We start from the raw sequence: 13380 nt of genomic DNA on the forward strand, positions 1-13380 counted from the left end.
ATATATATATATATATATATATATATATATATATATATTTATTTATTTATTTATTAATAAAAGCTAGGCAAGGGTCTGAATATTTAGAGCTTAGAATAGAATATTTATTTTTTTAATAAAAGCTAGGTTAAGCTCTCTTAGACTGAAAGGGCTCCTTCTGAATACTCCTAGACTCAAAGGTCTCCTTCTCTAGTTATTCCGAACTCCCCATTAATATTGTTTCACTATAATTAAAAATTTAGATATAGTTTACGACCGTAATTATGATTAAGGTTATATGTATGGTTATAATTATTAACATATAATTTGTATTAATAATCTCGATTAAAAGTTTAAATTTCACAGAATTAATATTTATTTGAAAGGTTTTAATATGTTTGTAAGTAACTTCAAAAATCCTTTCAGATAAACAGAACCATAACTAAATCCCTCCCAACTTTTCATTTATTCCTAAATAGAAAAATATATAATTAATTAAAAAAAATATAAAAAATTCAAATAAAATTGAATTTCACATAAATAAAAATAAATAAATACAAATCTTAATTAAATAAAAAACTTATAAATTATGCTATTTATAGTAAATAGTTTTAATAATATATCCTATTTTTTAGGATAAATTTAAACAAATATCTTATCCTTCTTATATTTCTTTTCTATAAATAGTCACCAAACTCTGATTTCTTCTTCACTTCAAACTCCACTACCCCTCTTTCTTCACTCTCAAATTCTCTCATTTCTCCTTCACTTCAAACTCTACTACCAAACTCGCCTCTTTCTTCACTCTTAAATTACACAATGAATTTCTTCACTCTCCTCCATCTTCTTATCGTTTTCTTCTCTTGTTGCATCTTCTTATCGTATTCTCCTCTTGTTATCTGTTCGTCGACAATGGCTCAGTCGTCGTCCAAGCACTCCATAAAATCTATCCCGAATTATAGTCCCTCTAAAACTAACGGCACCGAGATTAAGCAGCTCCATCGAACTGGTTTCCACTTTCAACCTCAGCGACACTGGATGAACAGTTCGTAATTTCTACATTTTTAGTCCTTCATTTCCTCGGTTGTTACCATTTTACCTGATCGGATCGGATCAATTCTCAAAACATAAATTATTTGGCCTTTTCAAAAGATACTGTATCTCTTTTTGCTGCTTTCCAGCTCTCACTAATTCTAACCTCTATTTTTCTTCCTTCTGTTTTTATGACATTTTTCGTCTGACGTGGATTCACGTTTACACCTTGTTTTTATAATTATTTTGATATGGACTCCATAAATACGTCTCTTATTAGTTTTTATAATGCAGACCCGAACGGCCCAATGTATTTCAAGGGAATCTACCATCTCTTCTATCAATACAACCCCGAAGCCGCTATATGGGAGAACATAGAATGGGCTCACTCAATTTCCAGAGACCTTATCAATTGGAAGTCACTCAAATCTGCGATTTTCCCTTCAAAGCCCTTTGATATCAATGGCTGCTGGTCCGGCTCTGCCACCGTCCTCCCCGGCTTCAAGCCCGTCATTTTATACACTGGAATTGACTCCCAAAATCGCCAGGTACAAAACTACGCCATTCCAGCAAACCTTGCTGACCCGCTTCTAACCGAGTGGGTCAAACCGGATAATAACCCGATTGTTGAACCGGGTACGGAGGTCAATGCTAGCGCCTTTCGGGACCCGTCGACAGCGTGGTTGAGCTTCAATGGTCAGTGGAAGACCATCATTGGCGGTAGGAGCGAGCAGACAGGAATGGCTTATTTGTATAGAAGTAAAGATTTTTTGAATTGGACTAAGGCGGAACAACCTTTACATTCTGTCCCGAATACGGGAATGTGGGAGTGCCCTGATTTCTACCCAGTCGCCCGCTTTGGGAGATTTGGATTGGATGCGTCGGTTACTGGAAATTGGGTTAAACATGTGTTGAAGGTGAGCTTGGATCTGACTAGATATGATTATTATACGGTGGGGAAGTATTATCCGACGACGGACAAGTATGTTCCAGACAATACCTCGGCGGATGGGTGGAATGGGCTGAGATATGACTATGGCAATTTCTATGCTTCCAAGTCATTCTATGATCCAATGAGGAAGAGGAGGGTTTTGTGGGGTTGGGCTAATGAATCTGATAGTGTGCAGGATGATGTTTCTAAGGGATGGGCTGGAATTCAGGTTTGTTTTTTTTTATTAAATTTGCTATGTTTTGTTCTGTTTTGTATTTGGGCCGACCTTTTCTTTCCTCCTTTTGCAGGCGATTCCTAGGACGGTGTGGTTGGATCCTAATGGGAAGCAGCTCTTACAATGGCCGGTTATGGAGCTCAATAGGTTGAGAAGGAGGAGGGTTATGATGATACATCAGAAGCTGGTTATGGGACAGAATGTTGAGATCAAAGGAATTACTGCCGCTCAGGTTAGTATGTTTAGTTTATAACCGACCCCGCCCTGATTATGATTTTCCTACCATGTCCCCCTTTTTGGTTGGTTGTGGGTGATGAGGTATTCGAACCCTTGACACTACCTCCAGAGTGAAAAATTCCCCTTTTTGGTTGGTTGTGGGCGATGAGGGATTCGAACCCTTGTCACCGTGGTTCGTAGCCACGTGTTCTAATTCTCTGAGTTATATTAAAGGAAGAAGTTGGGTGTCATTTGATCGATTGTTTCTTGTGTTTTATACAGGCTGATGTTGAAGTTATCTTTAGCTTTTCGAGTTTGGATAAAGCGGAGACATTTGATCCAAGCTGGGTGGACGCACAAGCTGTGTGCAGTCAGCTTGGATCAACGACCCAAGGTGGTGTTGGACCCTTTGGTCTTCTCACTCTGGCTTCAGAAAATCTCGAGGAGTTCACTCCTGTGTTCTTCAGGATTTTCAAGGCTGAGACCAACAAACACGTGGTTCTTATGTGTTCTGATGCAAGAAGGTAGAATCAATTCCCTTATCACTTTATAATTATTTTTTCCATGTTTACTAAGCTTGTTTCTCTTATGGTGTAGCTCTTCTTTGAAGGATGGACTATACAAGCCGACATTTGCAGGCTTTGTCGACATTGATTTGTCGAGTAAAAAGCTCCCGTTACGCAGCTTGGTACGTTAACGTCATAGTCCAATGCGTTCTCGCACCATATCCACAAAGCTAAACTGTGTATTATTGTGTAGATTGATCACTCAGTGATAGAGAGCTTTGGAGGAGGAGGGAAAACTTGCATAACTTCGAGGGTATACCCAACAAAAGCCGTGTTTGAGGATGCTCATTTACATGTGTTCAACAATGGAACAGAGCCTATCACGGTGGAGTATCTAGGTGCTTGGAGTATGAGAAGTGCTTGTGTGAACTAACTCTTTTCTATGTTAGAACAACTTTCTATGAGCTTAGAACGTTAGCACTAACTCTTATTTTTTGTTTACTTAAGGTTGTAATGGCAGATTAGCCTCCTCTCTTTTGTCTTTATGTTTCTTAATAAAGAGTTAGATCTTTGGACCTCTCCCAATCTTTATTAGTTGATCTTTATTAGTTATTTTCTTTTAGCTTACCATGACATAATGATCACAGTGATATTGATAGAATGTTTTTGAAGGTTATGAATGTTCAATCTAACCTCCTAGACTTATAAATTATAATTAAATGTTTGAAATTAGTTTTAAAATGGGTTGGATTGACATTAGTTTGGGTACAATAAAATAGTTATATTAGAATGTACTATGTATACTGTGTGTCAGAATTGAGAAATACTCTGTGTGTCAGAATTGAGAAATTCTCTGTGTGTCAGAATTGAGAAATTCTCTGTGTGTCAGAATTGAGAAATTCTCTGTGTGTCAGAATTGAGAAATTCTCTGTGTGTCAGAATTGAGAAATTCTCTGTGTGTCAGAATTGAGAAATTCTGTGCATTATTTTTTTTTTCTTCAAAAAATTACTTGTCTACTATTTAGACAGACTCTTCTAACTCTTCTTACTTTGAAATTAAAATATTTATGCAGAATATCGTCATTCTTTTTACTATGATAAAAGAAACGGAGGAAATGGACGAGACTAAACAGGAACGAGAAAGACGATACTCTTCTTACTATGAAATTGAAACTAAATAAGAATGAGTGAAAGGAAATTAAGGGGTTATTGAAACTAAATAAGAATGAGTGAAAGAAATGGAGGAAATTAAGGGGTTTAAACAGAACGAGAAAAAAGATAATTTTCCCTGACAAAACAAAGGATGAATTCCATTTTAGAAGGACAATATCAAACTTTTTACCCTCCAAATGGAAAACCATTTTATCCATTTTAAAAGGACAATATAACAAAAGATTTTTTTTTTTTTTTTTTACAAACCCCTAAAATCATATTCATCCCCTCAAAACATTAGGAAATTCTAATAATTGCCTTATAAAAAAAAATGTTTATTTTTATTTGATAATTTTTTTTAATAAATTTACATTACATTATTCAATTATTTATTATTTATATAATAATATATAATAATAATATATAATAATAATTTTTATAATATAATTTTTTTATTTAAATAATCAGAATTATAAACCAACTTCTCCAAGCCTAGACTTTTTTTTTTTTAGTCAAACAAATTCTAAAACTTCTATCAGTTTATAAAATTTTTTACCAAATAAAAAAATTTATAGTTAAATTCATTATTTAATAGAATTAGTTTATGTTACAAAAATGGTTCATCTGGTGCCTTCTCAACCACTGTGTTTTATTTTATTGTAATTAAAGTATGTATTATAATTATTCCCAAATGACTTATATCAATAATCCTAAATTTCACATTATTAAAATTAGAAATTAAATATAATTTATTTTATGAAATATATATATATATATATATATATATATATTTATTGAATAAAGGTATCCATATTCATGGATCATACCTATGTAGTCTTTTTCAAGTATTTTATTGTCAGGATATTTTAAATAAATAGTAGTTATATCTATCTATATGGATAGTTTTAGATTATCAATAATGCTTTTTCTTTAGAATTAGGCTACTTGATCGACCCACTTATATTATTTCAATATTAATCCCTTAAAATTATAGTTCTTATTTATAGTGACAATTATATGTCTCATGATCAATTTAAGATATAACTAAATTTCAAATAGACGGAACCCATAATTAAATTGCTTCCAACACAAATAAAAAACATAATTTATTTAAAATAAATATAAAAAAATTCAAATAAAATTGAATTTGAAAGAAAAAATAAATATTAATACTAATCTTAATTTAAAAAAAAAAAACTTATAAATTTTTCTATTTATAGTAAATAGTTTAACCAATGTATCCTATCTTTTACACTAAATTTAAACAAATAATTTAAACTCCTCTATATTTCTCCCCCTATAAATAGCCATTAAACTCTCGTTCTACTTCACTTCAAACTCCACTACCAGAGCCGCCTCCTCCTCTGCTCTATTCAAATTCCACAATGAATTTCTGTACTCTCCTATCCCTCCTTCTCGGATTCTTCTCTTGTTCTCTGTTCGTCAATAATGGCCTCGTCGCCGTCCAAGCTCTCCATAAAGTCTACCCTGAATTACAGTCTCTCGAAAACAATGATACCGAGATCAAGCAGCTCTATCGAACCGGTTTCCATTTTCAACCTCATCGTCACTGGATGAACGGTTCGTAATTTCTACATTTTCATTCTCTCCTTTCCTCCCTTGTTACCATTTTATCCGACCAAAGATACTGGCCCTCCCTCCGATTGCTTCTTACTTTTCCCTCTTTCAATTCTAACCGTCTGATCGTATCTATTTTTGTTCCTTATGTTTTTATTTATTATTATTATTATTATAAATTCTGATTTTCTTCTCTTATCAAACTAAATGCAGACCCAAATGGTCCCTTCTATTTCAAGGGAATCTACCATCTTTTCTATCAGTACAACCCCGAAGGTGCGGTTTGGGGGAATATTGTTTGGGCTCACTCAGTTTCCAGAGACCTTATCAATTGGAAGTCACTCAAACCCGCGCTTTCCCCTTCGAAGCCCTTTGATATCAATGGCTGCTGGTCTGGCTCTGCCACCGTCCTCCCCGGCTTCAAGCCCGTCATTTTATACACCGGAATTGACTCCCAGAATCGCCAGGTACAAAACTACGCCATTCCAGCAAACCTCTCCGACCCGCTTCTAATCGAGTGGGTCAAACCGGATAACAACCCAATTGTTGAACCGGGTACGGAGGTCAACGCCAGCGCCTTCCGGGACCCATCAACGGCGTGGCTGAGCTTCAACGGTCACTGGAAGACCATCATTGGCAGCAGGAGCGAGCAGACGGGAATGGCTTATTTGTACAGAAGTAAAGATTTTTTGAATTGGACTAAGGCGGAACAACCTTTACATTCTGTCCCGAATACGGGAATGTGGGAGTGCCCTGATTTCTACCCAGTCGTCCGCTTTGGGAGATTTGGATTGGATGCGTCGGTTACTGGAAATTGGGTTAAACATGTGTTAAAGGTGAGCTTGGATCTGACTAGATATGAGTATTATACGGTGGGGAAGTATTATCCGACGACAGACAAGTATGTTCCGGACAATACCTCGGCGGATGGGTGGAATGGGCTGAGATATGACTATGGCAATTTCTATGCTTCCAAGTCGTTCTATGATCCAATGAGGAAGAGGAGGGTTTTGTGGGGTTGGGCTAATGAATCTGATAGTGTGCAGGATGATGTTTCTAAGGGATGGGCTGGAATTCAGGTCTGTTTTTTATTGAATTTGCTCTGTTTTGTTCTGTTTTGTATTTGGGCCGACCTTTTCTTTCCTCCTTTTGCAGGCGATTCCTAGGACGGTGTGGTTGGATCCCAATGGAAAGCAGCTCTTACAATGGCCTATTATGGAGCTCAATAGGTTGAGATGGAAGAGGGTTATGATGATACATCAGGAGCTAGTTAAGGGACAGAATATCGAGATCAAAGGAATTACTGCCGCTCAGGTCAGTATAACGGACCCCGCACTTAACCGATTAACGAAAAGATAAGGCCCTTCTATTTTGACAAAGACTCACACCCAACTTTCATTACTTTGGGTTCGCTATCCCGATTATAACTTTCCTACCTCCAAAGTGAAAAGTCCCCCCTTTTTGGTCGGTTGTGGGCGATGATGGATTTGTAGACATGTGTTCTAATCCTTTGAGCTACAGGCCCACCCTGTCTTCCCCACCTCATCTTGATCTAAAAAATAGAATATTTCCTCTCTCTTGTGCTTTGTACAGGCTGATGTTGAAGTTATCTTTAGCTTTTCGAGTTTGGATAAAGCGGAGGCATTTGATCCAAGTTGGGTGGATGCACAAGCCGTGTGCAGTCAATTCGGATCGACGGCCCAAGGTGGTGTTGGACCCTTTGGGCTTCTGACTCTGGCTTCAGAAAACCTCGAGGAATTCACTCCTGTATTCTTCAGGATCTTCAAGGCCGAACAAAACCACGTGGTTCTTATGTGCTCTGATGCAAGAAGGTTGGTTCAATTCCCTTATCAAATGGACCTTATAATTATTTTTTCTTACTAAGCTCTTGATTCTCTTTTGATGTAGCTCTTCTTTGAAGGATGGACTATACAAACCAACATTTGCAGGCTTTGTCGACATTGATTTGTCGAGTAAAAAGCTCCTGTTACGAAGCTTGGTATGTTAACGCCATAGCCCAATGCGTTCTTGCACCATATCTAAAAATCTAAACTATGTATTATTGTGCAGATTGATCACTCGGTGATAGAGAGCTTCGGAGGAGGAGGAAAAACATGCATAACTTCGAGGGTATACCCAACAAAGGCCGTGTTTGAGGATGCTCATTTGCATGTGTTCAACAATGGAACAGAGACTATCACAGTGGAGTATCTAGGCGCTTGGAGTATGAGAAGTGCTTGCGTGAACTAACTACTTTTCTAAGTTAGAACAACTTTCTAAGAGCTTAGAACGTTAGAACTAACTCTTATTTTTTTGTTTAATTCAATGGCAGATTAGCCTCTCTTTTGATATTTCTTAATAAAGAGTTAGATCTTTAGACCTATCCCTCTTAATAATTTTATTCTTTATTTGCTTTTAAATTTTAAATTTAGTCTTAAATTTTAAATTATTTAAAGTTGAAAAGAGAGTTTCCTGAAATTTTAATTTATCTCCCATAGATAAATTAATTATATATATTTATTGAAAGCTTGTATAACTAAATAAAAATGATTATATATAATATATAGAGAGGTAGGGGTAAGGGGGTAAATTCATAATTCGAACAGATTTAGAGGATGGGACCAATCAAAATTACTTTTCCTCCGCCCCCATTTTGAAAACCCTACCTATAAAATGAAACTATCACCTACCAGGTTTAGCGCTACCGGGTCTCTGAAGCTCAAACTTCGTTTGCTGAGTTCCGTCATTTACTCGCACCATGGTATTTCATCATTCTTTTTCCATTTTAATTCATGTTTTCAATCCCTGAACATTTCAGCTTCAATCTCCTGCTTGATTATAATTGTCGAAGAAAATGTTGGAAGTCATGATTTTTTTGTCATTAACAATCGATTCAAGATACGGTCTCCTTTTATATCAGAAGATTAGGAAAGGAGAGTGGAAATTTTTGTATGCCTCTGTTTAATTTTCGTTTGATAAAACCGAGGCGTTGTTTATTGAATCGAAGTTCCTTCAAGTTTTCGTTCTAAACCTAAATTATGAAGTAGCGATATGCATTGAAGGTAAGCGAATAGCTTACTCCCTTTGTGATGTGTATTATGTAGTCGAGAAGGAAGACTAGAGAGCCTAAGGAGGAAACTGTCACCCTTGGCCCTGCTGTTCGTGAAGGAGAGCATGTCTTTGGTGTCGCTCACATTTTTGCTTCGTTTAATGACACTTTTATTGTGAGTAATCTTCATTGGATTCTTCTTTTTAAGTCCTTGGTTGATTTTTTTTTTTTTTTTTGTTGAATTGACTGATCGTTTTATGCTTGAATTGCAGCATGTGACTGATCTGTCTGGTCGGGAAACACTTGTTCGCATCACTGGTATGCAATGTCTTCCAATCACTGTTAAAATTGATTCTGGCATTGCTTTTGGCCTGCTTTTTTTAGTGATTCCACCGGTTTATAAATTATACTTTCATGGTCATGTACTTGGTTTTTGGTTGATAATTTTCATGTGTTTTATGTTCGACCACCTTTGTGATTTGGTATTCTCTGACTTCTGAATTGTTTGACTGGATGGTATATCTTTTCTTTGTCCAGGTGGTATGAAGGTGAAAGCTGATAGAGATGAATCATCGCCTTATGCTGCCATGCTTGCTGCACAAGACGTTTCTCAGAGATGCAAGGTTTGCTCACTAATCAGATTTATGTTTCTTTTCATCCCAATGTTCTTAATCTAAATGTGGTAAACTGCTTTTCATCCCAATGTGCATTTGTATTCATTTGCATTATAGTGCTTTTACTTCCATGGCATCATCTCTCTAAACCCGGGTAATATGTAACAGGAACTTGGCATTACTGCTTTACATATAAAGCTTCGGGCTACTGGTGGAAATAAAACCAAAACTCCTGGACCTGGTGCTCAATCAGCTCTTAGGGCCCTTGCTCGTTCAGGCATGAGAATTGGTCGTATAGGTACATTCTTACTTCCAATATTATTATCAAGAATTGCTAGATTATTTTCAGTAAGAAACCAAAGCCTCTCCATTTGGCATATCATCCTAACGTGAAGTGCACTTGCTATTGTGTATAAATGTTCTGTTTTGAAGTTCAAGCTACCTTGTGATAGTGAACACTTGCGTGAATCCTTACTCATTTTCATTATGAATTAAAAAGCCCATTAGGGCATTCCAAGTGTTCATTAAAAATCATTTTTTACGAAAAGCATCTAGCTTCCAATTCGGATATTTTAGAACACGTGAGAAAATTTCATAAAATATCTCCTCAAACGGTTTCTTTAGCAAACTATTTTTTTTATGTTTCAAAGTTGTATTTTTCTACTACCAGCTTTCCTTGCAATCTTCAAAACTGTTTGATTTACCCAATTTTTGGTGTCTTATCAGAGGATGTTACTCCAATCCCGACCGACAGTACTCGAAGAAAGGGTGGCAGGAGAGGAAGAAGATTGTGATTCATAGTTCGACAGTCTGATGTTCTGGTTTCTGCTTTTTTAATCAATATTTTCCCCGTTTTGATTTGAATTATTGAAGTCAGAATTAAACCTTTTTTTGCTGCACTTTATAACTAACTATTAATTGGTGTCCATGTGTGGGATTTCATTTCATATGCCATTATATGATTCTAGTCAATTACATGATGAAATGTCAAATGTTCTAATGGAACCCACATTCAAGATGGAAATGCAATTAAATCATGGGCCAAATTGTTTCTTATAATTGGTGGATGATCACACCCTTTCTTCCTCAACAATGTTTCGTTTCTTTGCATAATAAGGTTGGATTGGATCTAACAGCCTCGATATGTTTAGACTGGTCCTCCCCGTCCCCGACCGACCCGAGTGATTTGGTTTTTACACACGAGCCTATTATACATGACTCTTGAAATCCCATTGTAAAGGCAAACAAACCATCAACAAGCTACACTTGAATTGGGAGTTCAATTCGGAGGACTAAATTCAAAGTTTTAGAAGTTAAAAAACAAATGAAAGCTAACAATAACAGTTTTCAATCATTATTCACAAATAATGAAGTGATGAATTTAGAGGCCGTTTGTTTGAACAAGAAATTGGATATCATCAAATTAACAAAAGGCAGCAAAAAGTGTGCTATACTCGTTGTCTTCGAAAATCCATGAATCAAAATGGCAAAAATGTTGATAGAAGCAATAACCAGAATATCAATAATAATCGTCGCAATTTAGCAGATATCCAATTTCTTCAAAACTATGGTATTCAACTGCCACCAGATCCACCATAAGAGAAGGAAAATTTGGAAGGGGTCTAGGAATTACAACCTTCTTCCTCTCCTGCCTCCCTTTCTTCGAGTGCTGTCCGTCGGGATTGGAGTTACATCCTCTGGAAACACAAAATAAACGGTGTAAAAATAACAATCTCACACGCATGCTAATTAATTGGTTCAAAAGATCATGAACTTCAAAACTCAATACAAAGATCTATGGAACACTATATATATTCAACTTCAAAATGGTGTGACATTCAAACACCACTTCTCTATGCATGATCACAAGGAATAATAAGAGCTAGAACTGTGTTTATCCTGTGCATTAAGCCTCTAACATGGAATATCGTATAGATCTTAATTCCCGATACTCGACTAGCAATCAGTGAAATGATCATTGGAGAAGTCTGGCCTATAAACCCAATGGCTTTTGAGGAGTACTCATCTATATATAATTTTTAGATGAACATGAAATGCTTCAGTTTCATACAAGAAAAACTAACAAACATAAGTGAAGTGAAGTATGAATCTTATGTACCTATACGGCCAATTCGCATGCCTGAACGAGCAAGGGCCCTTAGAGCCGATTGAGCACCAGGCCCAGGAGTTTTGGTTTTGTTACCACCGGTAGCCCGAAGCTTTATGTGCAAAGCAGTAATGCCAAGTTCCTGTAAGAAATGCTCAACTGTCAGGGTGATCATCCAATATGTTGTTTCACAGAAGAAAAAACACAATAATAAAAAGTCAGTTATCTCAAAAGCAAGCCAATCCATACAAATGCATTACTCTTCTTAGCATTTATAGAGCAGTTTTCATCATTTAGACTGAGAACATTCGGATCAAAAGAAACGTAAAACCAACTAGTGGCCAAACCTTGCATCTTTGAGAAACGTCCTGTGCAGCAAGCATGGCAGCATAAGGAGATGATTCATCTCTATCAGCTTTCACCTTCATACCACCTGAACAAAGAAAGGATATAACTATAAGTACAACAACACAGAAGATGGAGAAGAGTGAATCACGAAGACAGTTCAATGTGAAATTCAGGGACTATGATCAATCAAAAACCGTGCACATGACCATGAGGAAGAAACCATTGAAATAAGTCAAAACGCAGCCCGAAAGCAATGCCAGAATCAATTTTAAGATTGAGTGGATCAGATTTCGTACCAGTGATGCGGACAAGTGTTTCTCTACCAGATAGATCGGTCACATGCTGCATTTCAAGCATGGAACATTCAGAATTACACAAAAAATCAACTAAGGACTTAGATGAAGAATCTAATGAAGATCACTCACAATAAAAGTGTCATTAAACGAAGCAAAAATGTGAGCGACACCAAAGACATGCTCTCCTTCACGAACAGCAGGGCCAAGGGTGACAGTTTCCTCCTTAGGCTCCCTAGTCTTCCTTCTCGACTACAGAATACACATCACAAAGGGAGTAAGTCATTAGCTTACCTTCAATGCACACAGCTACTTCAAAATATGTGCTTATAACGCAAATTCGAAGGAACCCCAATAGCAATGCAACGAAAATGAATAGCACGCGAAAATTAAACAGAGGTGTGGAAATTTCCCTCTTCAATCCCAGGATGATACAAACAGATACCATATTTCGAATAAATTCTGAGAAATTTTCTAGTTACAAAGTTTTTCATAAGACTTCCTACATTTACTTTGAATCAAGCAATTATAATCTGCCGGTGACTGAAACTATATTTTCAGGGATTGAATACAGGAGTCGTAATACGAAAGAATAAAAAGAATGATGAAATACCATGGTGACGAGTAATGAACTGGAATCTGCAGGGGAAGATTAGGGTTTTCGAGAATTTGTCTGAACCTTCGACCTTCGACGTGATACAGCTCTAGTAGAAGATGATGTTTAATTATATAGCTAGGGTTTCCAGAATGAGTGAGCAAAATAACCTGACCGTCCTCTAAGTTTCCTCAAATTATGAATTTGCCCCAAATCTTTTATTTTAGTTTAATTTTTGAGAATTATGGATTCCTTTTTATTTATTTAAGTTACATTCTAAATTGGATTAAATTTCAGATAAACTTCTAAAGATTAATGAATTAATTATGAGGACGGGCATAGATTGAGATGAGACAAAAAAAAAAAAAATTAAAAAAAACATTGACAGCTGTGGGATTTGAACCCACGCCCTTTCGGACCAGAGCCTAAATCTGGCGCCTTAGACCACTCGGCCAAACTGTCTTGTTGTTTGCAAATCGCTCTATTTATTTATTATTTAAACTTTTATTGAAAATTTCGAATTTAATTATTTATAATTATTTATATTCATCCCCAAATATTAGTCCCTATGTTGAAGAACAAAACAGTTGTGCTCCTTTGATTACTATTTTTCCCTTTGGTGAATTATCGTGTTTGATATGCTGTCACAAAAGCATGTTTGAGAGATATTTTTAAATAATTAAATTCACTTGTACTATGTTGAAAATCACCGTGACAAGGTTTAATAATTCAAAATCAATTATAA

At 36.2% G+C, this 13380-nt stretch overlaps 4 protein-coding genes and 1 non-coding gene across 5 annotated transcripts; 3 read left to right on the forward strand and 2 right to left on the reverse strand.

Moving 5' to 3' along the window:
* Window positions 1–936: 936 nt before the first annotated feature.
* LOC111481615 (beta-fructofuranosidase, insoluble isoenzyme 1-like) lies at window positions 937–3470 on the forward strand. The gene is made up of 6 exons (XM_023127142.1): window positions 937–1024; window positions 1306–2171; window positions 2251–2409; window positions 2676–2917; window positions 2991–3081; window positions 3153–3470. The coding sequence occupies exons 1-6, from the start codon at window positions 1018–1020 to the stop codon at window positions 3330–3332; spliced, it is 1545 nt and encodes a 514-aa protein (XP_022982910.1). The 5' UTR covers window positions 937–1017; the 3' UTR covers window positions 3333–3470.
* Window positions 3471–5436: 1966 nt separating this feature from the next.
* On the forward strand, window positions 5437–7926 carry LOC111481807 (beta-fructofuranosidase, insoluble isoenzyme 1-like). Its single transcript, XM_023127406.1, has 6 exons — window positions 5437–5632; window positions 5843–6708; window positions 6785–6943; window positions 7223–7461; window positions 7538–7628; window positions 7700–7926. The coding sequence occupies exons 1-6, from the start codon at window positions 5437–5439 to the stop codon at window positions 7877–7879; spliced, it is 1731 nt and encodes a 576-aa protein (XP_022983174.1). The 3' UTR covers window positions 7880–7926.
* Window positions 7927–8284: 358 nt separating this feature from the next.
* LOC111481790 (40S ribosomal protein S14-2) lies at window positions 8285–10277 on the forward strand. The gene is made up of 6 exons (XM_023127384.1): window positions 8285–8390; window positions 8734–8853; window positions 8951–8996; window positions 9216–9301; window positions 9461–9590; window positions 10019–10277. Exons 1-6 carry the CDS (start codon window positions 8388–8390, stop codon window positions 10084–10086), a joined length of 453 nt encoding a protein of 150 aa, XP_022983152.1. The 5' UTR covers window positions 8285–8387; the 3' UTR covers window positions 10087–10277.
* Window positions 10278–10683: 406 nt separating this feature from the next.
* On the reverse strand, window positions 10684–12744 carry LOC111481789 (40S ribosomal protein S14-2). The gene is made up of 6 exons (XM_023127382.1): window positions 12654–12744; window positions 12173–12292; window positions 12044–12089; window positions 11747–11832; window positions 11412–11541; window positions 10684–10989 (listed from the first exon to the last, which is right to left on the reverse strand). Exons 1-6 carry the CDS (start codon window positions 12654–12656, stop codon window positions 10922–10924), a joined length of 453 nt encoding a protein of 150 aa, XP_022983150.1. The 5' UTR covers window positions 12657–12744; the 3' UTR covers window positions 10684–10921.
* Window positions 12745–13017: 273 nt separating this feature from the next.
* On the reverse strand, window positions 13018–13097 carry TRNAL-UAG. The gene has a single exon. It is a non-coding gene; the product is annotated as a tRNA-Leu (tRNA).
* Between the last annotated feature and the right edge of the window lie 283 nt (window positions 13098–13380).

Source organism: Cucurbita maxima, unplaced genomic scaffold (genome assembly GCF_002738345.1).
Source record: "Cucurbita maxima cultivar Rimu unplaced genomic scaffold, Cmax_1.0 Cma_Scf00007, whole genome shotgun sequence".
In the NCBI taxonomy this organism is placed as follows: Eukaryota; Viridiplantae; Streptophyta; class Magnoliopsida; order Cucurbitales; family Cucurbitaceae; genus Cucurbita; species Cucurbita maxima.